Genomic DNA, 27639 nt, shown 5'->3' with positions numbered 1-27639 from the left:
GTGCACAGGTCTGTGTTCTGGATGCTGCCAGAGGCAGACAGCGGAGGAAGTGCCTAATGTTTGCTGCAAAGCAGTGTATCCATTACTGCAAGTATTTCTTTATGGTAACAAAGCCGTTTGTGCTCAAGTCCAGCCAGTGGTAGCTTGAGATGATGGGAGGCATTACGGTAAGGCCAGTCCTTGGTAGAATTGCTACACTTCTAATTTATGTGAGGAACTGATACCTGATAGGAGGTTAGAGTGTTTGAATAAGTAGTTGTTACATTTAGAGAAAAAGTGACTTTCTGCAGTGTTGTCAAAACAGTGCTATCATGGTTAGGACATATCGACATTTAAAATAGGAAAATTGACAGTTTATGTTTTACAGCAGTGCTTTTCCCATATATAAACATATTAGTATGTATATTTCAGAAGTAGAAGGCTGAGAAATCTATCCAGCAACAAGGAATAATTGCTGTGAGAAATTGCACTGAGCTTTGTCATGCAACAAAGGAACTTTAATATAAACCTATCTGTGTACCTGGTAAAGATACGGATCTTGTCTTTGTAAATGAGTGAAGCCTCCTTGTACACCCTTAGTTTTAACTGCGTGAGAAGAAAATCAACCCCGTTCTGTTTGGAAGTGGTAGTTTGGTGCAGTTTTTGAAGGAGTATATAATCTGTCACGGATTTAATTAGCTATCTTCAGATGAAAGCTGAAGTTTTAATAAAAGTTAGAAGAGATAACACAGTGAAGGACACGGATGAGCTGTCTCAAGGCCATATTCCAAGGGAACGATAAGAGCTGTAAAAAATGGCAGAGGAGAGCAATTGAATGAAGCAATGAAAATCTGATTCTCGTAAAAAGGAGGCAGAGCAGCGCTGTGCTGCTGCTGCTGGCGGGGCTGAGCTGCGCGGCTGTGAGCTCTGGCTGCCGGCCAGGAGCCATTGTTCACCGCGGCTCCGTCCAGATGTGCCAACTGCACGTCCCGCTCTTGCCAGCTGACTGCGCCGTTTGATAACCGGCTCTCTGGATGCCCATCACTGGCCGCAGAGATAGAATTAAATGATGATGATCTTCCCACAAGTTGGGAGAGGAAACAATGCATATAAATCTTGATTTCATCTCAGCGTGAGAAGTCTTTATCCATCATCACTCATAATGAACAAGTCGTTAGCTGCGATGAATGGTGTTCTGTTTTTTTCAAACACCTCTTTTGTTCACTTTTTGGTTGACTTTTATTTATTTCTTGGGGTCAGATTTCTCTTCCCCGAAGGGAGATGTCTGGAGGATTCACTTAGCTCAGTATTTAAACTACTTTCCCCCTTCGAGTAACAGATGTTATTCCTTGTCCATTTGAAATTTCTTTTTGCTGTTATTCTGTTATGTTGTTTGGTCGTTTAGAAAAGGCATGGAACTGTCATTTATGCCTTCAGCTAATATATAAACTGCTTTTGTGGCACTTTTGTCAGAAACCCTTTGTTGTAAAGGGACTTACTGGCATATATGTCATTTCTCTCCTTCTCTCTTTCTCTCTTACTTTCTGTTTTGTTTTTTTTTTTTTGTTTGTTTGTTTTGAGGGAATAATATAAGAGGTAATTTAAATCTTGTTTCTATAAATAAATTATCCACTTGACTTTTCACTTCTTTGAAACATGACCATCATCTTTGCTGGATGTAAATCACAGCAGAATCCGCAGCTTTTGTGATCTTTTGATCACTTCCACGTGTGTTTACTTGTGAACTCTCACTCTGTTGAGAGCAGCAGTGTTCTTGCAGGTTGTGCTTTGAGCTCGTGGCCAGTGCTGCAGCTGTCAGCTCCGTGAGCTGCAGTCACTGCTGGGCACACGGTGGCTGTGGGAGAGTTGTGCTCGAGTTCCCGTGTTCCTGAGCCTCATAAAGCAAATGCTGTTTGTTTTGTATTTTTTACGTATTGGTGAGCACTTGTAAGGCAGTGCTGACGCTGTTGTGTGACTGTGCCGTGTGGGTGATACCTCCCAGACTTGGTATTGATGTATTGAATTGGTCAATCGTAACTTAAACTTTTTTTATTAAAAACTTCCCTTATCCAAAACTTCCCTCATTCCCCGTTACTGCAATTCATCATTCAGCTGATTTTAATTTATTTTTTTGGTCTCGCCTGTCATTTTTTAAAACAGCAGAAATTGCAGCTGTCTGCACAGAGGGTCCACTTGCTTGCACTGCCCTCTGGACCTGGAACAAGGCTTTCTCCATCCCCGTCTGCTGCTGGTAGCAGAACGGGATAGAAATGCCATCTAGATTAAAGGGCTGTTACACCTGCGGGTGCACACACTGACTGCAGCAAGCACAGAAGGATTTTCGTCACCACTCCTCAAGTAGCAGCAAATTCTTCATTTTGGGAGTGAGTGTACCTTTAACTTTCACTGGGAGATATGCAGATGAATGGAATTTGAGATCAGACTATTAGCAGAGTAAGGTCCCCTGCCTTTGTCTTTAAAGTAATTATTAAGCAGTGGATTAGTATGTCAGAGTTCTGAATAAAAGATGACATAATTTAGGAAAAGTATTTCTCCTCATTCAGCAACACTTTTTTCTAAGCTGACTGCTCTGATTCTTAGAGCTACTAACCAAATTTTGAACCGTGCATGCGAACTTTTCTTCATATTCGCTGTGCTTGCAGGTCGGTCTTCACAGGACAAATGAATCTGTGGTGCTTACAGCTTTGTAAATTGGTCCTACATTTATAGGAAATGTGGAAACCTCTGTTGGCTGTTCTGGGAGGAGGAGAGCTTAGATATTAGACTAGTTTTCCTGGCTATTTATTCAGCTAGAAACCTGTAGCTTACAGGAAAGCCTTTCAACAAGCAATTGTGTTGCGTGATCCTGAAAATCCCCAAGTCCTCACCTCTGCCAGCCCATAACCTCCTGAGCTTCTCGATTTCGCTTCTTTCTTTAAAAATGCCATTGCTGTCCTTGCAGCGACCAACCTTTGCTTGTGGAGCACGAGGCTGTTAATGACAGGACTGTCCTGACGAACGCGGTGCAGAGCCCCGGTTGCTGTTTTGTTTCAGTACGTCCACTGGCATTCGTGTAATTGCATGGTGGACTATGGCTGTAAAAGGAATATTAATGCATTTGTTTCAAAATTCTATTTGTTGAGAAGACCAAGGCTGAATAAGACTTCTGATTGCAATCTAACTGCAAACCAAAGATGATTTGCTACAGGAATATATGGGTCAATAGATGAGGACAGAAGAGGGCCGCGACCTTTCATTCATAGAAAGTGCAGTGAAAGAAATGGAAAAAGTGTATCTGTTGTGTCCAGCTCTATTTAGATATTATGTTTGACAAAGTTAGACAGAATTTCTGCAAAGAATTGAAAGTATTTTATATTCTTTGCAGTTACCCTTTCCTGATATTGCAATGCTTTACATTGAATGTATGATCTCTGATAATTTTTAACTAATAAATTTTGAGCAAATCCACAGGAAGCGCAGGTGGAAAATCACCTGTTTGTGTCATGGCTGAGAGTAGCAGACCCCTGAAGTCCTTTCACAGAGCACGTGGTTGTACAGGAACAGTGTATCAGGGGCCTCATGACCCATCCCCCAAGAAATACCAGTAGGGGGTTAATGGGAACACTGTATCCTTGTCACATGCCCAAATAACAAACGGGAAGAAGTTTATGTGAATGGTGGCAAGGAAGGGAAAAGCCTGTAACAAACAGTCAGTGCTGTGTACTGGAGAAGATAAATCTGCAGAGGAAATTGTTGAGGCAGATGTTTAATTAGTTGGAGTCAGGCTGGATAAATCAGGGTAGGAGCTGTCTGTGCAGGTATGCCGGTTTGCCTGCCTTCTCTATGGGCTGCTTTCATTGTTTTTAAAGCTAACTGTTCTTCTTGCTTAGCAAAGAAGCAGCAAAAACAGCCATATAAGCTCTCTCTTATTGTAATGGATTCCCTTGTGTACACTCATAAAATAGAAAATGTAATTGATGTTTTCCTATGGTAATGAAAAATAACTAAGTAGAATTCTTTATCATCAGTTTGTTTAACCTATTGCATGCTCAGCAGCATGTACTGCAAATGCATATTTTACACAAGAGCTGGAAATAAAACAGTCTCGCCTGTGGAATGAGCTCCCAGAGGAGATCCTGCCATGGACCAGCTTGAGGGAGCTCCATAGAGTCTTTCATATAAGAGCTTTGTGAAAATAGCCAGAATGGGAGAGTAAGAGAGGAGAGCTGGGCTGGGTGCTGCCCTGACTGCAGCAGGGAGGGGGAAAAGCTGAAATCCCCGCACGGCTCCTCAGGGCCTCGCGTGGGCCTCACTGTGTGGCTGGACTGAGGTGCTTGAACAGGGCTCTGAAGAGCACCCAGATGTGCACAGATAATTTAAGGATGGCTTTGTATCAGCTTGCTATGTCTAGGGATCTTGGAAAATATTACTGAACATTGTGAGCACTCTAGCAGCTGAAAGTTTAAGGATAAAGTTGGTCTGAAATGCAGACCCTGCTGTGAACTGTTGAGTACTGATGTCAGTGCAGCTGCTGGTTCGCTCCAGCTGAAACATTGCTGTACACAGTCAATCCTGAGAGTATTTCTACTGATCTTGCTTTTGCACGCTTACTGGTCTTACTTTTAACGTACTTACACTTAGCCGCTAGTCAGCTCGCAGTAAGAATTCCGTCAGGGCAGAGGTACTCATTAAAGCCCGCTCGTTAGGAGGGCTCTCGTACAGAACAAGGGAGGCGCGGTTGTTCCAAGGTGGGATGCAGAGCCCCCCGTGTGCAGCGAGCACAGCACAGCGCTGGCTCCGACTGCTGCCCTCAAAGTGCAGTAGGCAGGTTGGTCCTATCAGGCCTCTGGTATCTGCACTAAAACCCACGTTCAGTGGTTTCTCTAAGGTGTGTTTGCGCGGCTTACAACTGTAAGAACATGAGAAAGATGATGGCTTCGTTCTGACGCTTTGTGTATCTTGATGCCATGGTGATTCTCAAATTAAATATGTGCAGGAACTATATGTACACTTGGAAGCTATCTTCCCTGCCTTTCAGCTGTCTCATTCCTTTTGTTCCTCAACAAATATACTCTCTAGGATGCCAGTTGCCTGTTTTTCCATGGCTTGACTGAACGGACTGTGAATATTAACATAAAATAGGAATGCAAAGAGAATATGTGTAGAGGCTTTGGCTTTAAACAAATTAAGCACCAATGTCCATTTATAACAACTGAATGTTTTCAGAAGGAAATGAGAGTCAAAACTAAACAATGTAAAATGCTGAAACATTAGAATAAGCCTGCCTGTTCCTGGTCCGTGTCAGCCTCTCGTCATTGGAAATTTCTGTGAGTGGAGAAGCCTTGTCTGATTAATCTTGTCTGATTTTAAGTAGAAGTTCTTTGCAGGATGAACATGCTACTGATTGTTATTTAATAGCTGCTCCAACTGTAAACATGCCTGAACCAGAAATGCTCACTCCTTTTAAGAACAAAATGTGACACAAGTTTAATTGTTATAAACAGTATCTTCTGCCAACATTTCACAGACGTGACCTGTATTTTCCACAGGTTAGCGTGAGTTATTAGCACAGTATTCTGTTCAGTTTGGAGAAAGACTGGTGCATTTCTATAAATGAAAACAGCTGCTTTACAATAACATTCAAGTTCCTAACAGCTGTCAACTATTGCTTTCTGCATTCTTTAAAATATGTAAAGTGACCAAAAATAGTCTAAAATAATCTTCCTAATCTGTATAAGTGTGTTATCTCACCGCCAAAGGAAGCTGAGTAATAGAGCAAAATTCAAGAACCAGGAATAGGATGTGGGGCTAAAAGCCTTCATGCTGTGTTTCAGTCCTGCAGCGGGGTCGGCCCGGCTGCCCCTCGTGGCTCTGAGCTCCTATCAGGGGGTGACGAGCTGTGGTGGGCCTGGTACAGAGCTGCATTGTGGTGCATGTAACTTCTGTTGGCTCTGAGCTATTCGGTTATCTTCATATCCTGGCCAACAGAAGCTCCCAGTAAGGGGCACTGAGGCACATGTGAGGCTTCTGTTTCATTCGACAGCGGCGAGGGAGAAGGTCCAGGTTTCATGAGAAACCACATTCCAACAGATAGTCTCAGCACCACTTTTAATGTTAATTTCCCATTTCAAACATGCTTCTGAAAACGGTTTATTAACACATTTTATTCAAAACTTTTGCAGCAGATAAGCAACAGCTGTAATACAAAGATACAGTTGGTCTGAGAAACCACGTATTGCCAAGTGCCCTGCCAGGCTGCAGGGAAAGCACGAGGAAGCCTTTCCTTTAAACCTGTCGCACAGTGTTCATCTTTCTGGAGTATTCAGAGCTGTGCTGGTAATGGTGGGTCGGGGTTTCCTTCACTCCCTGCTGACTGCAGGAGCTCCTGGTGGCACGGCTGGAGCCGGGCTGGGGAGCCGTGCGCCGTGTGTTGGAGAGCGTGGGAAGGGAGGAACGGGGGTGGAAACAGCCCTGGAAAGATGCAGAGATAATAGAAAGGAGGAGAATTAGGAAACTGCCTAAATCCACAGCCCTGTGATGAAAGTGTTTTGAAGAGATGAACCACGATTAGAATAAACTGTCACTTAAGTCGGATGTTGCCGTTGAAGATGGTAGCTGAGGAGCTTAAAATTAAAAGTAAATATGTTAGAGTAGGCGACGCATATGTTTGCTCTGACTCTCAGAGATGGAAGCCTCAGCATCTGTGACAGTGAAAAGCCAATTAATTTGTATTTTCCTGTGCTTGCACGCGTGCTCTTCTGCTTAATGGTAGTTTTGAGTTTCCTTGGCTTTGCTTTGGGTAATTATAGCATCCCTGCAGAGTTTGCTGCCCTCAGTTGTGAATGGCTTTACCTGGAAATACTTCAGAACCACTGTTTTTCTTCTGTTTACACTAGCAAGATACAAATTTAAAACAATCAATACTCGTAGGTCCTTGGCCGGACTTTCTCATGCTGGCTGCCCCTCTCTCACCAACAAGAAAAATGTATTTAAAAAAACAAAGAAAACACTTCGGTTTAAGCACACAGCCTCCAAATGTCAAACCTTTCTCCAGGTGTGCTTGTCCCATTGCCAGGGGCAGCGAGGAGCTGGCTGAATTGTTTTCTTGTTATTTCTTCAGCAAAATGTCCTCCGGATTGGAGCTGTGCAGGGTGAGCACCTCTGTGCTGGGGAGGGTGGCACAAAGGCTGCTTGAAACAATTTCTGTCTGCCAACAGAGGCGATCTGTTTTGCAGCAGCAGTGATCAATTTCAGCCCTTTCTCTGAGCGCTGACGCTGTGCAGGCACGGACGTGGAGGGGGACGGGATGCTGGTGGACGTGGAACAGCTCATGGGGAATAAAGTTTGTGAATAGTTTGTCAGAACAGACATAGCTCGTTAGGCCCGTGCATTTGGGCTGATGGGATTCTGGACATCAGCCCAAATTGTGGAGGAAAATGTTTCATGTCTGGCCTCTGAAATGAAAGTGAGTTATAGAATTGAATCTCCTCCAGAGCTGTTGGTATTGAAATCGCACATTTATTGGTTATTCTGGATTGGTGATAAAGCCGTAATTTATGTGACATTTTAAATTCTCCAGTTCAGCATTTGAATGATAGAGGTTTTTGTTTATTTTATCCTCTGATGAGAGAAGGCATTACTGTTCCACCAGGTACGTTTTGGGACCATCTCGTTCACTCTTTGGGAAGCTCATGCAGCACCTGCCGGGCAGTCGTGTTACCCGTGCTGTGCACTGCTTGATGGATAACAGGAGAAAAGCACCGTTCTCACCTTGAGATCCACACTGGTAACAGACCGTGTGCCGATGCTCAGCCCTGGTGGCAGCAGAGCCCGGGCTGCGCTGTGTGCCGATGCCCTCAGTGGGCAGCAGCTGCAGGGCCCTGTGCTGTGCTTGCTGCAGGTTGCAGAGCTGCACTGCCCTTAGCATTGCTTATCTCCAAAACCTGTGATGAAATACTGTGTGTGTTGTTGTGTTTTGGCCATAGGTACCTTATGTTATAGGTCGAAGCTGATGATTTCCTTTTCCTTTCCACTTTATTTAGAATTACGTTGCCAATGCACAAAGAATAAAGGTCTGTAGTAAAAATTACATATTTCTGTTAATGTTCCGCAGAGCGGTTTGCTGCAGAGCAGCATGCTGCCTGCCTTTCTGTTCTACAAAAGAGTGATACGTAAACGAAGTGTGTTTGTTCCTTTTTAAGGGGCTTGTGACTAAATTCTTTAATTTCACTGGCTGTCAAGGTAGTGTTAAGTAAAATGGGTTTGAACTGCTGTAGTTTTTGTGTACTGGACTAGATGTCAGAAACCTTTGCCATCACTGGAAATTCTGTCACTCTGGATTTACTATCTGTTTCCCACAGCTGAATTCTTAAGCAGTGTGATTTAACACCTTGGCTCTCCATCAGCCAGTCCTGGCATTTATTTGAATGCATTACACCGCTGGTTTCCATAAACTATTTTACAATTGTTTCATATAAATGACTGTTTATTTCTACAAAAACCATCTGTATTTCTGTGGAGAGCAGCAGATAACTGTGTAAAATTTGGTCATGTCACAACAGTGCAAGTTAAGAAAAAGCAGATTGGACTTGGAGAAAAAGTCTCATGCTTGCACACAATATTAAAAGTTTGTTTTCACAATTCAGATATCTTTATTAACCAGTGTTTGCATTTGTAATGATACAATCTTCACTCCACTTTAGGGGTGTTGAGAGACGTTGTGGATTTTTAACAGATAAACAGACTTAAGATGTCCTCACAGCAGCAGGGTTTGAGATGTAAACATTCTGGCTTTGCAGCTATTTCCTCTTGAACTGTTCACATACTTTCTGGCTCTACTGCCACTGCCAAGCAAACAATGCAATCCTTGCCCTGTCTGTTGCAATCTAACAAAAAATCACAGTGCAGGAGTCCCAAGACCCCTCTGTTTTCATTTTTTTGCTTTCCACAAACTGTCAGTCCTTCTGCTTCGACCTCTTTTGTTTGTCATCTTTGCTCTGTCTTACAACCAAGACTCAGCTGATGGAAATGCATCGTCCCCTGCTGCAGCGCGGGCCGGGAGGACAAAGTGCCATCTCCCACTGCCATCTCCTGGTGCCACCAGGGCTCCGCTCTCAGCCACGTGGGCTCCTCCCCACTCCACGCACACATGGCCTGCTGAAAGCTGGGCTCTGCAGCACTGCGCTTGGCATGGCTGATGCTTTTTGACAGGCTACGTGAAAGGGTAGAAGTACATAAATGTCCTCTTCTTTATGGCCGTGTGATAGCTGTAGCATATTTTCAGCCATAATAAAGAAGTGGTAACAACACATAAATATAAACATAATTTAAACTAAAAAGAAATCGCACTTTCAAAACCTAGCAGAGCAGTAAAGCAGTAAATCATGCATCCTTGTGAAAGAAGAAATTTGTAACAGGGAAGTAGCACAAACATCGGCATTAAATGTTCTTCAGCTGTTTCCTTTCCTGTCTTATCCCTGTACTTCAGCAGAACCCGAAACACAGCTCACATTCACTTTTGTTTCCTTCCTGTCTGCCTGGCTGCTACTGCAGTGATCGTTAGGCAATGGCCGCCAAACCGCCTTCCAATTTCTAATATCTTGTTTGCAAGTTTGGAATTAGAATGGTATGCACAAGATGTGGAGCTGCGTGCTGCTGAGGATGCTGTACCCTCAAGCAGAGCCTTCCTGTGTGCTGAGAGGAGCTCTGCCTGGACAGTGAGTGCTGAAACTTGTCCATGAGCAGGCAGGCATCATGGACAGCATGGGGAGAGCTCACTTACGAATGTGCTGCAGTGTTAAATGGGGTGTGACATAAAGCTCTTGCTGCCTTGCACAGGGAGTGGTATGGCAGCCGTTCTTCGGAAGAGCGTGAGGAGAGACCTGCATTCCTCAGCTTCCTTTTAGCTACATAACGTTTTAGCAAAGAAGGAAATTAAAAGGTGACGTGGACAAATGCAGTACAGCGAGGAAGAAATTGGTGCAGCTTTTGTAGGGGAGATTGTGCCTCACAAACATGTGAGCAGCCCCTGACACCAGAGACCCTCTGAATAAGGATGATGCGTTTTATACGGCACGCTTAGATTTCCAAAAAGATTTGACAAAGGCTCATAAAGCAATTAAGCTGTCATGGGATGAGAAGGAGGATCCTCACATGGATTAATAATTGATTAAAAGACAGGAAACAAAGAATAGGAATAATGGCTCTCCATTATTAGTAACTAGGTTACTGGTGAAGTTCCACTGGAACTGGTAGAACCTGCATTGTTCAGTTAATGTGCAGCGTGGAAAAGGATGTGAATGCTGATGTGACAAAATGTGCTGTTGATACAAAGGAAGCAAGAATAGTGCAAATAAAAGCTGTCTGTGAAGCGCTGCAGAAGTATCTCACAATGCTGAGTGACAGGACAATAAAACGAGAGAGGGAATTCAGTGTCAATGAGTGCAAAATAATATACGTGGTGAAAAGCAACCGTAACTATACGTATACAATGATGGGCTCTAATTACTTTCCATCAGTCAAGAAAAGTATCTTGGAGTCGTCATGGATAGTTTTCTGAACACTTCGGCTCCATGCTTAGGAGCAGTCAGGAAGACAAATAGAATATTAGAAATCAGGAGAGGAGGAGAGAACAAAACAGAAAGTGTTGCTGTGCCCATGCACATACATCACGGAGTGCCCACATCTTGATTGTTATATTTTATCTTACAAAGGATAATATCTTAAAAAGGATAATGGTAGTAGCAACAAAGATGCAGAAACGTGTGAATGCAAAAATGGATCTGGCATGAAATGAGTAGGTTCTGAGCAGAGATCTTTGGCTAGTTTGGAAAATGAGATGACTGGGCACAAGGGGAGACCATGAAGTGTGTGGGCTGAGAACGGTACACTGGGTTAAATGGGAGGGTTTTATCACTGTTGTTCATAAAACCAGAACTGCGTGGCACCAAAAGCAGTAGGCAGACAATAATGTTCTGAGACAAAAGGGAATTCTTTTTCTCACACAGTGCAATAAATTATGGGAGCCAGTGTTGTGGAAGTCAGAAATTCAAAAGTGTTTTGAACAAATGCCTGGACAATAAAGGGAGCGGAAGCAGCTGACAAAGGAACATAGCTGGAGCTGGGGCTTTTGTGAGGATTCAGGAGCTCCTGGGAGCTAGGTGAAGATAAGGGCTGAGCAGGACCAAAGATGTGTTTTGTTGCAGACCAACACTAGGAATGTCGGTTCTGTTTTAAACCATTTGGGTGGGGTTTTTTTGTTTCTTTCTTTCTTTCTTTTATACTAGTGTGTTTAGAAAAGGTTAGGTTTGACAACTCCACAAACATCAAATATCACGGTAAGTCTGTGATCCTCGTTTTATCTTATTAACTTGTGTGCAGATTGAGATGGCTTTTGTTCGGAGTTTTCCTTAAAGCCTCCTTCTCTTTCTAAGTGTTACTATTTGTTTATTGTGCAGATTCAACCCCTGACCGTGGTATTCTTCATTGCTATTGAAAGTTAATGGGGGAAAAATTGCATTCCAAACATTTGAACCTGTAGTAGCCATGGCTGAACTTAGTTGATCTCTGGTGATCGGTTCAATTTAGTTACGATTTTTAGCCATTAGGCTGGGACTGAATGATGGTGATTTGGTTGAGGCCAAATGTCTGTAGAAAATTGGCTGTTTGATAAGAGCCCTGTTATCAGAGGGGGATACTTTCTCATTTACATTTAGATGAGTATTGATTATTTATTTACTCAGAGAAGTGAGATTCGTTCCCAATCTTATCTCTCTAGTCTCTGCTTGTCAGCAGAAAGAGAGATAGAGCTCCTGACATCAGCCCAAGATAACAGCACTTTGTAGTGAAGATAAAAGTTGGAATGGGCCTTTTTCTAGTCTTGACTGAAAGGATAAGTTTTAAAAATTAGAACTGATGGGTCATGCTTTCAAAACCCCATTCTGAAGGCTTTGCAGTTTAAAAGGCAACAGAATTGGTTTGTTGTTACATGGATGGCCATTCCCTTTTGTAAGAGAGATGCTTAATTTGATTATGCCGTGCGATTCTTCCTGGGACGCGTCGGAGTGGTGCTGTAGGAAAATAACACTACAGATGTGGTACTGCAATTTTTCTTGTCCGTTCTTAATTCCCAATAAGCCTTCCTCCGTTGTAAGGGCTATCTTGAAACAGCACGGTGCAGTAGGTGCCTGCCAGCAGCCAGCAGTGGTGCAGGGGGTCGCGTGGTGCTGGTCGGGGCGGCGGGGCCGCTGTGTGGGGGCGCCATCAGTCCCACTGCTGGCCGCGGCAGGAGCCAGGTGCCCAGGCTGCCCCGGGGCCAGGCGTGCTGCTGGGCCTCGAGCTGCTCCCTAGGGCTTGGGGCGTTTTCTCGCACCGTTCTGTGGCTGTTCCAGGACTTGGCTATTCCAGGCCCTGCTTGCTTTCTCTCAGCAGCGGTTTATCTCCCTCCAAGTATTGTGACAGAGCCCAAGGACTGGAGTAGCAGCTCATAGCCATTCCTTTGGTTCTCATGGCGGGTCCTGCTGCCTCCAGCCCTCCTGCAGCCGCACGGAGCCTTTGCACCAGGCAGCAGGGAGCCGTGGAGCCCAGCCTTGGCACTGCAGCCCGAAATGTGGTTGAAGTTCTCCCAGCCACGCTCTGTTAGGAGGCCGTTAAATCACGTCATGTTTCTGCTACAGTTATTTCGTTTGAACTCGTGAGGGACGTCTGCTAGTAAAAATCCCCCACGGAACCAGCCGGATGGTCGCCATCTGCCATGAAGTGCAGGCCACATAAATGTGCACGGACACGTACTGTGTGTTATTTCAGAGTAGGTACTGTAAAAACCCATGTGTACTTTTTTGTGAGTTTCTTCGTATTTCCTGTTTTTAAGGAGTTATTCACATAGAAAGTTGCCTGAGTTTCTGAGCTCCATGGCGCAGAGGAGCGGTGCTCTGTTTGGGAGCTGAATGCTCTGCACGCAGCTTTGGGGAGGTGAGATGGGAAGCTGTAATTGAACGTCTGCTGTAGTAAATTTAAAATTAATTGGCTAACAAATTTCATTTCTTAGGCATGCCATCAGAGGCTAAGATACTTAATTTTCTTATATTTTTTAAATATTTCATTGCATACTGTCGTAATTCAAAGTCAGAAAAGTATTCAGAAATATTTTAAATGCTCATAAAGAGGGAGTAGATTTATTTCATTATTTCAATCCCATTTATTTTGTTATATAAGGACCAGTGTAAAGGTGCTCTGTATCGTTGTTCACTCTAACCAGCCTTGGGCCAGCAGGTTGCTGCAGTTCCCTCCAGCAGCCGCCTTTTCCCCAACGTCAGGAGTAGATTTTAAGGTAGGACACCACTCAATCTGATTTAAAGTAGCATTGTCATCAGAACTTTGCTTCAGAAATTGGAAACACTCCTTGAACTGTTTACAGTTTGCAAGGATTAGGCTCTCAGGGCGCTCGCAGCAACCGCTCTGCTGTGCCCATTGCGATGCTGCTGCCCACAGACAGGAGAGCAGAGCAGAGCTCCCAGCTGGGCACGCAGCTCAGGGGCTGGCAGGGATTGCGCTGTCTGTGGCTGCAGTGAGGACAGAGCCCATGCCCCAGCATGATGGGGCTTCTTGCCAGGTCTTGGAGTGGTGTCAGCACTATCTCCTTCAGTGGTGCGGTTTGAGAGGAAAGAAACTGACACCTGAATCTTGAAAAAGACCTATGACTGCAGGAAATGTGTCTGAAAATAACTCTTTTTAAGCAACAGCATCATTACGTGTTCATGTTTGATTCAGTTATATGAAATAGATTTTATCTTCAGCAACTGTAATGTTAGCAGTATACAGATCTCTGCAAAAAGATCAAATTCCCCCACTGAAGACCCTTCCTACTCATTGCAGCCATCCGGCTGCTGGGACACCAGATCCTTCCCTTCAGGCAGCCTGGGTTCCTGGTTCTTGAGGGAAATCCTTCGTGCTCAAGGGCAGTTCAGCCGTCTGAAGAGCCTTCTGTTGGCAGAGGTAGAAATAGCCAAATTGGGTGGAGCTGATTTTCACGGCAAAATGCAATTCTTAAAGGAAGTTACAAAAGAAGGGCTATTTCCCTGCACAATGCTCTGTGCAGACTCTTCTCAGCTGTGTAATGGGCTTTCCGCAGCGTTTTCTAATTGTATCTGTTTGGCTGAGCCCCACAAGACAAGCAGGCTTTGGTGCTGAGCTGGAAGAGTCACACACTGAGGAGTGCCAAGCAGCCACAAAGCAGCCGTGCCCACTGCCTGGGGTGCCGAGCTGCACCGTCCTCGGGCAGACAGCAGCCAGGCAGCAACTGGGGATGGGTGTTCTGTACCAGAGTCACAGAGGGGGCAGAGCAGCTGGGAGCACACACGCTGTGCTTGTCACATAGGAAAAATGCCCGAGTAATACAGCATAGATACACACTGAGATCTGGATAGGAGTTTCTTAAAACAGGCAGTGCCCTTCTCTTGCAGCATGGGGAGTGTATTTAATACCAGCTCAGTTAGCATACGAAAAGTGTAGAAGTTTTGGTTAGAATTTGGTTGGCAGCAAAGCGGGGAGCACTGCCAGACAGCCCAGCGCATCTGGAGTATTTTATCTCCTTGCACACCAGGCTGCTCTTTCTCACAACAGGGCCCTTCCCTTTGGAAAAGAACTTTGAAACATAAGTGTCTACCTGTCTTACTTCTAGGGTGTGAGTAATCTTGTGGTAGTTGAACGTGATAAGCCATCACTTTGTTAGAAAACAGATGATTTTACAAGTTACTTTATGTTTCAGGTCCTCAGTATCGGCTGGAGAAGCAGAGTGAACCTAATGTCCCAGTAGATTTAGACTGTACCTTGGAGAGCCAGAGCACTTTGGAATTCTGCCTTGTCCGAGAGAACAGTACGTTTGCCCTTTTCACTTTTGCTCTTGTAAATTGCTTAATCTCACATAAGTTATGTATTTTGGAATACAAGCTGTACTGTCTGGGCAAGTAAGTTCTGATGAGACCCTTTCCTGAGGCACTGCTCTGTTATGCCAAAAGAATATTCCAAAGGGAAATGATGGATTTCATACCTTTTAGTAAACAGTCTGCATCCTGTTTATTACTTCATGATTAATCTTTTTTTGTTGAACTCTGCTTTGTAAAGTTATGACCAACCCTGAGAAACTCTGGAAACATGAAGCTTTTTCTATTGCAGACACTGTTCTGTGAATGAAGTGGCTGGCCTGCAGTGTGCTTTGCCATGACTACACTGCTGTAGGAGTCAGTGACAAATTAGAATTTGAAGAAATTGAGCACAAAGCTGTAACTAGAGCAGTATGATGATTTAAAAAATGCTAGACAAATAGTCACCTCCTCACCTATGCTAAAATGTTTTTGCTCTGTTACTGTTATAATGATCCTAATACCATTTCCTAATTTACTTCTTTACAAGAAATTATGTGAAACTTACTACGTAGACTTTTAGCATAGATTTGTGTTTGTCCTCCCTAGATGCTGTTCCATCCTTCAGCCTTTCCAACTGTCGTGCTCTCAGTTTTGGTTTGTTTGCATTCTATTTTAGTTGTCAAAATTGTGATTGTACCAATGAGGAACTTTCAGCATTTCTGTTCTCAGTCAGGGCTGCGTTCAGAGTATTTACCATGAACAATCACAGCCATTTTCAGGAAGCAGGAGAAAAATTTCTTGCTTTCAACGATGAGACCCCTTCATTTCTGCTTTCCTGCTGTAGCATTTCATATTTTGTCCTAGAAAGTCAGAAGACCATCACCGAAGTAATTCCTAACTCCAGTGGCAAGCAAAGACTCTGCTTCTGTGTAAGGAGTAGCAAAGCTGCAGCACGGCTGCAATGAGCCCTGTAGTGGTACATCAGTGCTGAGCTGAGGTTAAGCATTTTCTGCCAAAATATTCTTGGCACTCCTGCTTGCTTTCTTCATAAAGTGGTTCTAAGAAACTGTGAGAGAGAATGATGCAAGAGGCAGAGAAGTTGCGCACTGTTGTGATGAAGTGAAGCGATTGTAGCCTCCCTGCTCCAGTCACACTCTCCCAAAGGCTGAACTTCCCAACATCAGCACCCAGCTGTTATTTTGTGTCAATTTTTGGCCTTTGAAAAGATGCATACTCACACTTCAGTGGGTTTTGCATATTTTGGTTAAAAATAACATCTTTGTATGCAGGGCCTGTAATTAAAAATAGATTTTATACACTACATCTTTAACTTACTTTTGTCATCTGTGGAAGAGTCCCCCCATGGCCAGTAAGTATTCATACTGATGCTCTGAGCCCTCATGAGCTCCTGGGTTGCTTCGCTTATCGATCTGTCCTACATTTGTGAGTTGCTTAGCAGGAGGCACTCATCTCCCCTGCCTCCACCCAAACCTGCAGCCTTGGCAGGGCACACAGAGCCTTGGAGGGCTGCTCTCCAACTGGCACATATCAGGGAGCTCTCACATCTGACTGGAGCCCTCCTGCAGCAAACACTGCCCTTCTCAGTGGGGCGGCACGCGGGTGGGAGAGAGCTTCTGTGCAGAACACAGAGCTGAGGAAACGTGTGGGGAGGTTCTGAGGCTGTAGAGTCAAAAGCACTGCTTCTAACTCGAGCTCTCCAGGCCCATGTTAGACAGATGAGCAGAGCCCTGCCAGGACAGGGACTGCCTGGAGCCGTCCTGTCTGCAGGTGCTGGCTTTGGTCCCGCGCACGGATTTTGTGCCTGGCTGAAAGGGAAGGCTGAGCGGCCACTTTGTCATTGAAAAACAGATTGCTGTTTGAGTTTGTTCAAGGCTGGCAGCAATCTAGGCAGAATAACAACCGCTTACGCACACCCTGTATCTTCTCTGCCATGCTGTAACTGGGCGCTCTCTGAACTGACACCGCATTCCCATAAAGAATGCAGTAGGAATTTCTCCCCCAAAGCGTAGGTGAATTTAAAGTGATTTTCCATTGTTCCTGTGCAGGGGTGTATGCGAAACAGCCATGCAGTGAGCTCTCTGCACAAACAGATGTTCAAGGACAATGCAGTATATAAAATCAGTCATAATTCATGCATTGTAGTCCGGTTCCCCGAATGTGCTGAGAAATTGGATGCTGTGGTGCTTAAGGAGCTATCTTTTGGCACGGCGCTTGAATAGAAATAGTGCCAATTTTGCACTGTTAATCAAATAACTTGGAAATTCTGAGTAACATCAAAATGTTAGTTCATGTTGTGCGTTTTGTTTTTATTCAAAGTATTTTTAGCTTCAATGTGCTACTTAGGAGAAAACTGTTATACTAACTATAATTATATATAATCTATAATCTACTATATATAAACTATAATCTACTCTTCATAGTCTCATATCCATTCATAAATATGTATGCACATATATGCGTAAAATGTCAAATCTCTGCTGGTGAACTGGCTGTCAGTTTCCTTTGGGCAAATAGAAAGTTTATATTTCAGGGTATTAAATGAAACGGAGAACTTTCCATTATTAAAAATATACACGGAGAAATCCCATATCTCTCCAGCTTTTACTAATGATGTTCAGACTAATAAAGTGTTTCCAATATTTAGAACTATTTAACTTGCACTAAGATTTGTCTTTAAGCTAAAAGCTGGCACTTTATAATGTGAAGCATGTAGTGGCAAAGTATTTATGGCTGATTTAGTTTTATTCTTACCATCTTACTTCTGGAAAGTTCCTCTTTCTCATTTTATCATTAGATAGTAATTAGTATTCAAAGGAAATTGGCCTTAATATATTAAAATTGGTTTAGTGCCTTTAGACCTGTACCAAAGGCTGTGTCTTATTGGAAAATGTAACCGGGGACTCTGTGTATGTAATTAATTGTAATACAATTAAGAACTTCCATTAAGCAATAGACAAGTACATTAAAGTAATAAGGGGACATTTCTGCAGTGCAGTCAACTTTATGTTTTGTTGTTGCATCAAGGAAATATAGGTTCACTTGCTCTTGAATGGGATTTTCTTAAATATTTTAAGAAGCTGTATTACAAGCAGCATCTCAATGTTCTGATATTAGGAATGCATCACTTTTAGACATCCCCTGGCTCTTCCAGGAGTCCATGCAGGATCAGCTTCAGCTTTCAGACGCGTCCATTCCAGGCTCACGCCTCTGGTGCCACAGTGTGCTGCGTTACTGCTGCTGCAGCTCCCAGGGAGCCGCGGCCCGGCAGCCCTGCACTGCAGACCTCCACTCACCCTCAAGTTGCAGCACCAGGGATGTGCAGTCCTTGGGCAGCTGCCCCACGCGGCCCTGTCCCGGCTCAGCTTGGAGCAGCGCCTCACGCTTCCTTCGGGCCGCTCCTTCCTGCTCTGCTCGCGGCTGAGCTCGTGCCCCGCTTCTCCCACTGCTGCGCCCTATGGAGGCACGGTGAGCAGCCCGCTGCCTCGCAGTGCTTGGCACTTTTTGCAGGCTCCTACCTGTCTGTCCTGCACACAGCTCCAGCTTCTTTTGCAGTTTCTTTCACAAGCCAAATCTCAATTAGGCAAACTGTTAGCAGAACTGCAGAACTCTCGGTGTTCTCTGCAAGCCATTATACAGAGGCCTTTGTTTCTGGCCCAAGCCAGGGCCGTGTGCCCTGCCGGCCGCTGGGCAGCTCTCAGGGAAGCGCCGGCCCCAGCATCCACTTTACTTGATTGTCTTCCCAAGCAGAATCTTTTACATTCAAAGGCCACAGTGCGATCTCCATTACAAATACCCTGACAGGCCTGTAAATATTTGACAGGTTTATTCACAGCTGCTTGCATGTGGAAAATATTTTTATGATTCTTCCCCCAATCAGCCGAGGAGACGGCGCTGCTCCCCTCGCTGAATTCCGGCAGTCTCGCAGACATCCTCGGAGCTGCGGGGAGAGAGCAACGTGCCAAGCTCTGCAGTCAGGTTTTTCCCTGCAGGGCATTTCTCTCTGTTGTTACTGATATTACTGCTATTATCCAATGCACCCTCAGGGGTCCGGGTGTCTTGCCATCTTTAGACAGATGATCTGTTTTGATGGTGGAGTTTCTGGCTGCTCTCCCAAGAGCAGCAACTGTAGGATTCTGTAAACCTGAATCCACTCACAAAGCTTCATAAAACAAAATCAGCAGAGGTTATGTGATGCGCAGAGGATCTGAAATGCTTCCAGCGCAAAATCCTGCTGTTCCCTCACGTCAGCCACAGCAGAGCGCACTGCTGCAGCATCACACGCCAACACGCTCACGTTTGCAGCCACAGCGGCTTTTTTTCCCCTGCTTATGACCTGGCAGGCTGCTAATTTTCTTTCTAATACTTTTAATAGAGGTGTGTGCCATGTGAGAGCAGCTGGGCGCTGGTAGCTACAGGCAGGCAGGGGCTTGGGCACAGCAGCAGTGGGACCGGGCAGAGCTTTCCTTCAGGAAAGGTGCAGGCTGAGGTTAGTATGTTCTTTCTATTTGGTTTGGGAGGTGTTAATGATGGCAGAGCATTAACAATGTCCCCACACTGGGCCAGGAATGGGAGGTTGCTCCCTGAGCCCTGGCGTGCCATCACCCTGCTGCAAGATGCTTCTGAGTGCACCAAAAAGTTTGACATATCTCAGTGTATCTTTGAAGTACTGCAACGTGAGAATTTGACATGATACATTATGATAATCCATAGTATAGAGACATTAACACAGGGGTCTTTGACAAAATACATTGTAATGTCTCTGAAGGAGCCATTACAATTTATCTTGTCATTCTGGAGCATGGAGTGGTGGCGATGTTAAGATGGCTCTGCATAAATTCACACATAGACCATTTCCTTTGATTTTTGGAATTTTTTCAAGCCGAATGGCACAGCCCAGTGTGTAGCTTTAATGTGTAGCTGCCCCACACCACAGGTGCTCCCCGTGGGGCTGTGGGAGAAGTGTGGTCTCAGCCCTGCTGTGGGTGGGATGGAGGCAGCAGGACTGACACAATGAAATGTGGATCTTCTGTGTGCTTTCAACGTGTGTTTTGACTCATGTAGCAGTAAATGCTCATCTTACTTCAGTGCAGACATGAATGGTATTTGTCATAAGCAATGACATTTGTAACTGAATTAACAAATAGAGAAGGGAACGCTCCTGGCAAGCTGGGAAAAAGCTCCATTCCTGGCGGTTTTGTTTCTTCTCTCCTACGTCTGTACTGCTTACAGCCACTGCTCTGACAGTTTCTCTTGCTGAAGCAAAAGGCGGGTAGGTCTGAAATTACCCCGATACAAGGGAGCCTGCTTTGGAATCAATGCTAGGCACTTGACTCCTGTGCCAGGGCTCCCCCCGGGCCGCTGTCTTTCCAGTGTAGGTGCCCTTGTTGCCAGAGCCAGACCTGGGAATTCTCTCTGCTTCCTGGGAGCTGGAGTGCCCAGGTTGGGGCCAAGGGGCAGCACAACAGCGAGGTGGGGGCAGAGATGGGCAAGGGGTTCCCCGAAGCGTGCTGTGGCTTTAAGGCCTGTACTGAAAGTCCAGCATCTCATCTTCCCATTATTAAAATTTCAGCAAAATATAAAGTTTTCATTAATCTCCTGCAGTAAATTTAGTACTCTGAACTGGCAGTCGGTTCAGCTTTTAGGACTGCATTAGCTGGGATATTGAACAAAACGTGTCATTCTTCAGTATCTACTTGAAGAAGCTAAGTCAGTTTTCAAATATATTTTTACCACTTTATCTAACGGCATTGGAATGATCATTTAGAGCTGAGATGCTTTATTAGCAGCTGGCATAGAAATTACTTTGTGCAAAATTATGTATTGCATTATAGTAATGTTTAAATTGGTGTTAATCCAATGTCATAAAACAAAAAAAATCCTTAAAATGTGTTGTATTTTTTCAGTAATTGGAATTTTGGCTTAATGAGATGTTACCTTTTATAAAGCCATACCTGCAGTGGTAACGAGAATACTAATTGACAGTAAGCTTCTGTACGGGGAGCTGAGCTGGGGGCAGAGGCAGCGCAGGGGCCACGTTGCGCCGCGCTGTGCTGCAACCAGGAGAACCGTGCAGGGGTGGGCGCCCGCGGCCCTGGCTGACCCATGCCCAGCTGAGCTGGGGCTCAGATGCTGCTTCCCCTCCTGCTGTGCTGGAGAGCCCACGTGGCAGAGCTGGGGGGTCCCGTGCCCCACAAGGAACTGACGCTGGGACGCTGGGGACATGGCAGTGCTCTGCACTGGGCCGTGAACTTCTGCCGTGACGTCTGCGATGAGCTGGTGGCCAAGTCTGCGGGCGGAGCGTGAGAGGATCCTCCCGCTGCCGTGGGCCCTGAGCGCTTTCTTCTTTCCTGAACGAATTGGCAATCCCTTGGTTTAGATGTCAGTGCAGGTGCCCCCGCGCAGCCACGTGCCGCCGGTTTGCGTGCCGTCCTGTAACCTCTTGTTCATTGCTGCGGGTTGTTTTGCAGGTTCGAGAGGAGAGGAGATCTCAGAGGAGGACCCTCAGATCGACATAGCCACGGTGCAGGACATGCTCAGCAGCCACCACTACAAGTCCTTCAAAGTCAGCATGATCCATAGGCTTCGATTCACCACTGATGTTCAGTTAGGTAAATCAATCCCTACTAAAGTGCTGTGGAAAATTGAATGGTTCAAACCTTTAGCCATATCTAATAGCTAACTGTCCATTTCCGACATTTTTAAGGCATTCATTATCACGTTGGTCAGTTTTATTGTGGAGCACATCGCTTGAAAGTGTTGCTAGCATTTCAGCAGTAAAAAAAAAAAATGCTTTCCATTGAAAATAATTTGGTATTTTTATTATCCACCATCAGCTAGCACATGCTTCTTCTGAAGGAAGGCCATTGCTTAATGATCCCATCTCTTTTTTTTTTTACTGAAAGATTTTAACCACCGAGACAACATTTGGAGCGGAGCAAAATACAGCTAGCATCCTCTGAAGGTGTTGTGTTGTCCTTCTTCACTTTCTGAATGCTTTTGAAAACCTGAAGGCCAAGGGATGACAGAATCTTGAATTATCAAAGTCCCATTGCTGTTTTAAAATGATTGAATGGCTTTTTAACTTTGTGTTTAAATTGTGGGAATTTGATTAATGATGGACTGGTGGGTGACCTGGGACAGCACTGGCAGCACTGGTGGTTTGATGGCAGCACAGGTCCAACAGCAGCACAGGACGGCCGCCCACTTAGCTGAAAAGTGCTGTGGTGACTGCCTGGAAATGTCTGTGTGGCTTTGGGGAGAGCCCCAGTTCCATCATCTGAATGTGAAAGAATGTATAAGTACGTGCAAATACTCATCTTATTTGAATAAATCCCGTACTGTACCTTATTTCACTTGCATGGGGCAGGTCGCCAAAGTGTGAGCTGTGTTTGTGGATTGCTGTCTGCACAGTGGTACTTTTTGAAATGTTTTTAGCTGTCTGAAAAGTGGTCACTGAGTCTGACGCAAGATTTATTGAAAATATGGGGGCCAGCTCAGTCATCTTTACATTCTGCATGGTTCTCCTTGGCAGAAAAAAGAGATGCAAATGGGAAGGGGAGGAATGAGCACCTCATGATGTGATTTTTGTTAGGGCTGGAAGCGGTAGCCCCGGCAGCTTAAAGCCTACCTTTGTGTGTCTCAGCTAATGGTGGATTGTGATGCACGTACAGTAGTGCTCCCAACATTTTTAGAAAGGTGCAGTTGTGGTGTGAAGGCATAAGACAAATTTGCTTGTGTACCATGTTAGCAGAACGAAAAGAAGCACATTGCCATGGGAAGCTGCTGCCAGAAAGCATTCCAGCGGGGCGGGGGCATCGCAGAGCCAGCAAGGGGAGCGAGGGCAGAGCAGTGCTACTGGGGTACTGCAGCTGTGACATTTCTTGTGCTAAATTGAACGAATTTTAAAATATCCTAGAAGAGGTATTTTTGCTTATTTTCTGAGTATAATAAATTTGTGCTGCGACAGAGACTGTAGAAGCCACATCCATAACAGTGTTTTGATTTTAGGTTTCAACGCGCACAGATTGCAAGAACAATAACACAAAAAAGACAGCATTCTTTGTCAATGTGCTCTTTGGATGTGTGTGAGCTTAAGCCAGTGATGCTGAGATACAGAAATAATGGATGAAGTATACAGCAACAATTTGCAGATAAAAATAATAGAAGTTAAAGTGTATTTTACATGATAAAAAAAAGATGAAAGAGGAGGAAGTCTGTTACATCTGAGACGGTTACAAAATCTGTGCTTGGTGAAGTAGCCTCTGCTGAAAAGATTGATGCAATGGGGAGTGACCTTGGCTTGGAGCAGGAGCTGGTGATGTATGTATGAGCATCTCTCTGCTAAATGGACCCAGATTTGTAGCACTAATATACATGGAAGCCCAGAACCAAACTCAGGATGGCAATAAATCAACAGCCACTTTGGGTGTCATTTCTGGTTTATATTCCACTATTGTTCTATCACTTTAATTCATGTCACTATCATCTGTTCATCTGGAACAGTTTTATATAATTTTCCAGTGGAGTTACCTGACAAATCCTATCAAATTAACAAGGTATGTTAACAATATTGACTGACTGTGGATGCTGAAGTTGCAGGACCATGCTGTGAAATTTTTAAAGGATATTTTTGGGAGTGACTTTTTCTAAAGGGCGGGCGGGGGAGCATCCATTGCACGCAGAGAGTTTTATCTTTTATTCTTAGAACTTGCCTTGACTATTTCTTTATGTCCTCAACTTCACATATTTTGATTAAGCTACAGGAAATAGCATTTTGAATAATCGATTACTGTGAAATAACAAAACTGATTTTAATGAATGTGTCCAAAATTACATTGCAAAACAAAGTGGGCTCCAGACAGAGCGTCAGCCTCCCATTACATAGTTCTAACAGTCCTTGTGTTAATTAGACTCTCGATACAGTGCTTAATTGAAATGTGATGTCTTTGATGTGACGTATGCTTAATGACAAAGTGCATTCTTAGATTAATACAAGTGGGGAGGGAGTTGGTGGCATTGTTACCACCTGTCTCAGCAGCCAGGGGTAAAGTGAAGGTTACCCTGTGTTCAGTGGAAAGGACAGCGGAGAAAAGGCTGCTGCAAGCACACATTGCTTGCTGTGTGTGCTTTCGTTTCAGGTGCATGAAGTACTGATGAAGTACTGACAGAGATGGGCAAATTCTGCAGCAGTCACTGTGCTTTTAGAAACACTGACTTTGTTTTTGAGGGTTGAGACAGTTATGAATGTGGCAACTGATGCTTATTTGGTCACAGCTCTTAGAGGTTTTATAGTCAGCTTCTTTTTTTCTCCTGCTTCAGACAAAGCAAAGGCAATGTATTCAAAAGCATCGTAGCCAAAGCCCTTTAAAAGGAGAAGTTTCTCTCTGCCATTTTTCGTAAGTTGCAAGAGTGAACTAAAGTTCATTTACTCCTCTGCTGCTTCCTTTTTTCCTCCTGTACCATGAGCGTCACCTGGAAGCCGTGACTTTTAGAGACTGAGAAGTTTGCTTCTCAGTGTCAGCAGACACTGAACAATGAGCTCCTGCCCAGCAGCACAGCACAGCAGTGCCGTGATGACGCCTGCAGTAAATGCCATGAGCACCCCAGCAGGCTGCAGCTCCCCGTTACATGCACTGCACAAACACCGCTCGCAGGAGACGTGCAGAGGGGTAATAGTGTAGGGATGTTCTGCACTCCGTCCCCAGTGGTCTGCAGCAGGATGCTGTGTGTGGAGGCACACGCCTGTGTGCGGTGGGAACCAGCCCCGGCCATCTGGGCTGGCTGTGTGGGGCCAGGAGCTCCCCGGCTCCCAGTCTGTGCTCACCGCAGCATCATCAGAGCTGGGTGCCACTGTTTGTGGGTGTCTGTTTACCACAAAGGGCACTTCTGCAATACTAAAACACGTGTTGTCCTTGTGTAGAGTATGTTCTATGTGTGCTGCCCAGGAGATGTAATAGTGACGTGTGATGGTGCCTCTCACATATAATAGTGACGACTGAAATACGTGTCTTCATATACATCCTGCGGTTCATGTAGCTGCTGCTTCCAGAAGAGCTCTGTGTGTGCTGGGAAGAAATTTTCCTGTGATTTTTTTTTTCACATTGGTGTGCTTATTTCCCAGCAAGGCAGGAGAATAAAATACAGATTATCAATGCACTTTGATAATCATTTGCTTTCGGTTTCAAAAGCTGCCATGCTTTCAAAAAGCCCAGAAGGGCAGTATACTTTCATCCCATTTAAGATTTATAAAGTGTGTCAAATGGCTGATATGAAATCACTTAAACAGATCACTATTGTGGTTCTCTATTCTTTCTCATCTCAGGTATTTCTGGAGACAAGGTAGAGATAGACCCTGTTACTAATCAGAAGGCCAGCACTAAGTTTTGGATTAAGCAGAAACCCATTTCAATCGATTCTGAACTCCTCTGTGCCTGTGACCTTGTGGAAGAAAAGAGCCCAAGTGAGTAGTCCTTTTTATTTATGTCCTCTCTCCTCTCCCTCTCTCTGTGTGCTAGATGCCCAGAGAATTATTGCTGCCATGTCCTTTCCTTTTATAGGTGTATTTTATTCATTATAGAATGTTTTTAATCTGACTTGATTCTGTTGTAGAGAACATAACGCAAACAGATGCACGTTTTATGAGCCTCCTTTTAATGCTGTTTGTGGCCAGTGGTGTTGTTAAGTTTCCTGCCTGCTGTCTGTAGCCGCTGGCAGCGCCGCACCAAGGAAGCGCTGGGTAGGCTGCAGCTCAGGAGTCACCCATTCCACATCTTTGTGATATTTTTGAACTTCTTAGCATCTGGAAAGGCTTTGAACAATTCCTCGGACATGTGAGGATCTCAGTATCATCACAGTCTGAAATTGCTTCCATTGCGGCTGCAGGGTCAGCAGAGCTTTGATTCAGGAAGGCGTTGGCGCGGGCAGCAGCCAGAGAGCTCCTGTATGGAGGGGACAGCGGGCAGAGGGCAGAGCCAGGGAGCTGTGCTTATTGTGCCCGTGGAGTAATGAGGGTCTGTATTCCTAAAATTCATTGTAAAAGGCACAAGATAGGCCCTAGGAGAACGGGACAGTGTCTCCTGGTGGCATCAAAACGTAACTATCCACTGTCAAAAAGTAACTGAGATTCAAAAACATGGCAGGATTTTATTACGCCTGGGCTTGTGCGGGGTAGAGATGCTAAATATTAAGTACTTATCTGCAAGGTGACAGAGAGAGAGAATTATGTGATACGTATTTACAGAGGTAATGATCTGTTGAATTCTTTTGGAAGAGTAAATTTATAGCTGCCACAGATTTTATCAGCAATTATTGAACTATATCCTTCTCCCCTTCATTACCCCTTCCTAATTCCATATTCTTGCTCCAGTCACTGTCTCCCTTTCCTGTCTCCCAGCATGTTTTTATGATCCTTGTGAAGGTGTGAGACTGGGGAGAGATGTCCCTGCTGACCAGGCAGTCCAAGTGTGTAGCAGTTGTCTTTGGGGAGCTCTGAGATGGCACCCAACATATCTCTGTAACAGACAACTGACAGTCTGCAAAGGCTGCGGCAGAGTCTGTGGTGCTTTGAAATACCCAACCATGTAGTGCTCAGCTGCACATCAGACCAGTTTTGTTGCTAAAGGTGTAGTTTGCACTTGTGAACATTAACACCTCAGGCTTTGTAGCCACATTTCATTTCAGATGCAGATATTCGTAGTGATAAAATTGTGCCAGCAAAATAGGGCTGTATCTGAAAATCCAGCCCTGAAAGGCAAGGTTTCCATCTTAGGCTCCCTTTAGCACCCTCAGCTGAGATCTTCAAGCTGTCCCTGAGCATCTCCAGGACTGTGTCCTTGTGGGATGGGGCTGGGTAGCAGCGCCTGTGCCTCAGCAAATAATACTTGGACCCAAACGGAGCAAACTGATAACCCAGGGGGAAACAAGGGACAGAACTGCAACCTTAACGAAGTGCAGTCCACCTGTGAGTGGAGACCCTGAAATGAGGAACTGTGGTCAGTTTTGAGAGAGTTCTGACAGGTTATGTCAAAGGCAACCTTAAAGATACTGCATTTTTATTTTTGCATTTTCATGTAGCCATCCGTATGATTTTCATGTTTAATAAATGTTCAACGTGGTTTCAAAAGGAGAAAATAATTTTCCCCTGAAATCCACTGACCTCTTCCAGATTCACCAAAGATGTTCCGAAAGCCATTATTTTAGGTCAGCAGAAGAGACTTTTAGTGTGACATGTCAGAATGATGCATTTGGGGGAACTCTTAACAGCAGATCAGTATCTCTTGAATTTTAAATGGAAAAAAGTTATTTTAGTAGCATAAAGGAATGAAACTCACTGTATTTCACAAGTTTTGTCTGTGATTTTTATCAGCAGAGTGATATATGTTTATAGCAGAGTTTACATCAAAAATTATTCCTGGATCTTCCTTGAATGAATTATTGCAAAGAAAGAGAGGCTGAGCGAAGATAAGGTGCTTGAGTTCTGCAGTATATTTTGTTTCCATGTTTTTATCTCCTGTAACACAAACACGCTTCATTTCGTCTTTCTGAGTGCTGTGCACACATAGCAGGGCTGGTGCCATCGCACCACAGGGAGCACAGCGTGTGCTTTCTTAAACCACCGCTGCTCCCAGCCGTGAGCAGCCGTGGGGCAGCTGGGCGATGCTGGGCTGTGAGCGGCACGGGGATCTTGGAGCTGTGCTGCTCTGTGTGCTGCTCTGTGTGCTGCTCTGTGTGCTGCTCTGTGTGCTGCTCTGTGTGCTGCTCTGTGTGCTGCTCTGTGTGC

At 44.7% G+C, this 27639-nt stretch overlaps 1 protein-coding gene across 2 annotated transcripts in view; it reads left to right on the top strand.

The window, feature by feature from the left end:
• MAPKAP1 (MAPK associated protein 1) overlaps window positions 1–27639 on the top strand; it is an 81874-nt gene that overhangs the window by 45284 nt on the left and 8951 nt on the right. The window contains exons 8-10 of one of the 2 annotated variants that reach the window (XM_052667834.1): window positions 14744–14851; window positions 21329–21469; window positions 25183–25320. In XM_052667834.1, the coding sequence (XP_052523794.1) occupies window positions 14744–14851; window positions 21329–21469; window positions 25183–25320 (387 nt within the window). The remainder of the gene's footprint in view (window positions 1–14743; window positions 14852–21328; window positions 21470–25182; window positions 25321–27639) is intronic. The other variant, XM_052667835.1, reaches the window with a different exon arrangement.

The sequence above is a fragment of the Tympanuchus pallidicinctus genome, unplaced genomic scaffold, assembly GCF_026119805.1.
Source record: "Tympanuchus pallidicinctus isolate F22 unplaced genomic scaffold, pur_lepc_1.0 scaffold8, whole genome shotgun sequence".
NCBI classification, from domain to species: domain Eukaryota; kingdom Metazoa; phylum Chordata; class Aves; order Galliformes; family Phasianidae; genus Tympanuchus; species Tympanuchus pallidicinctus.
Note: the sequence above shows the minus strand (reverse complement) of the source record. Positions and strands in the feature narration are given on the sequence as shown.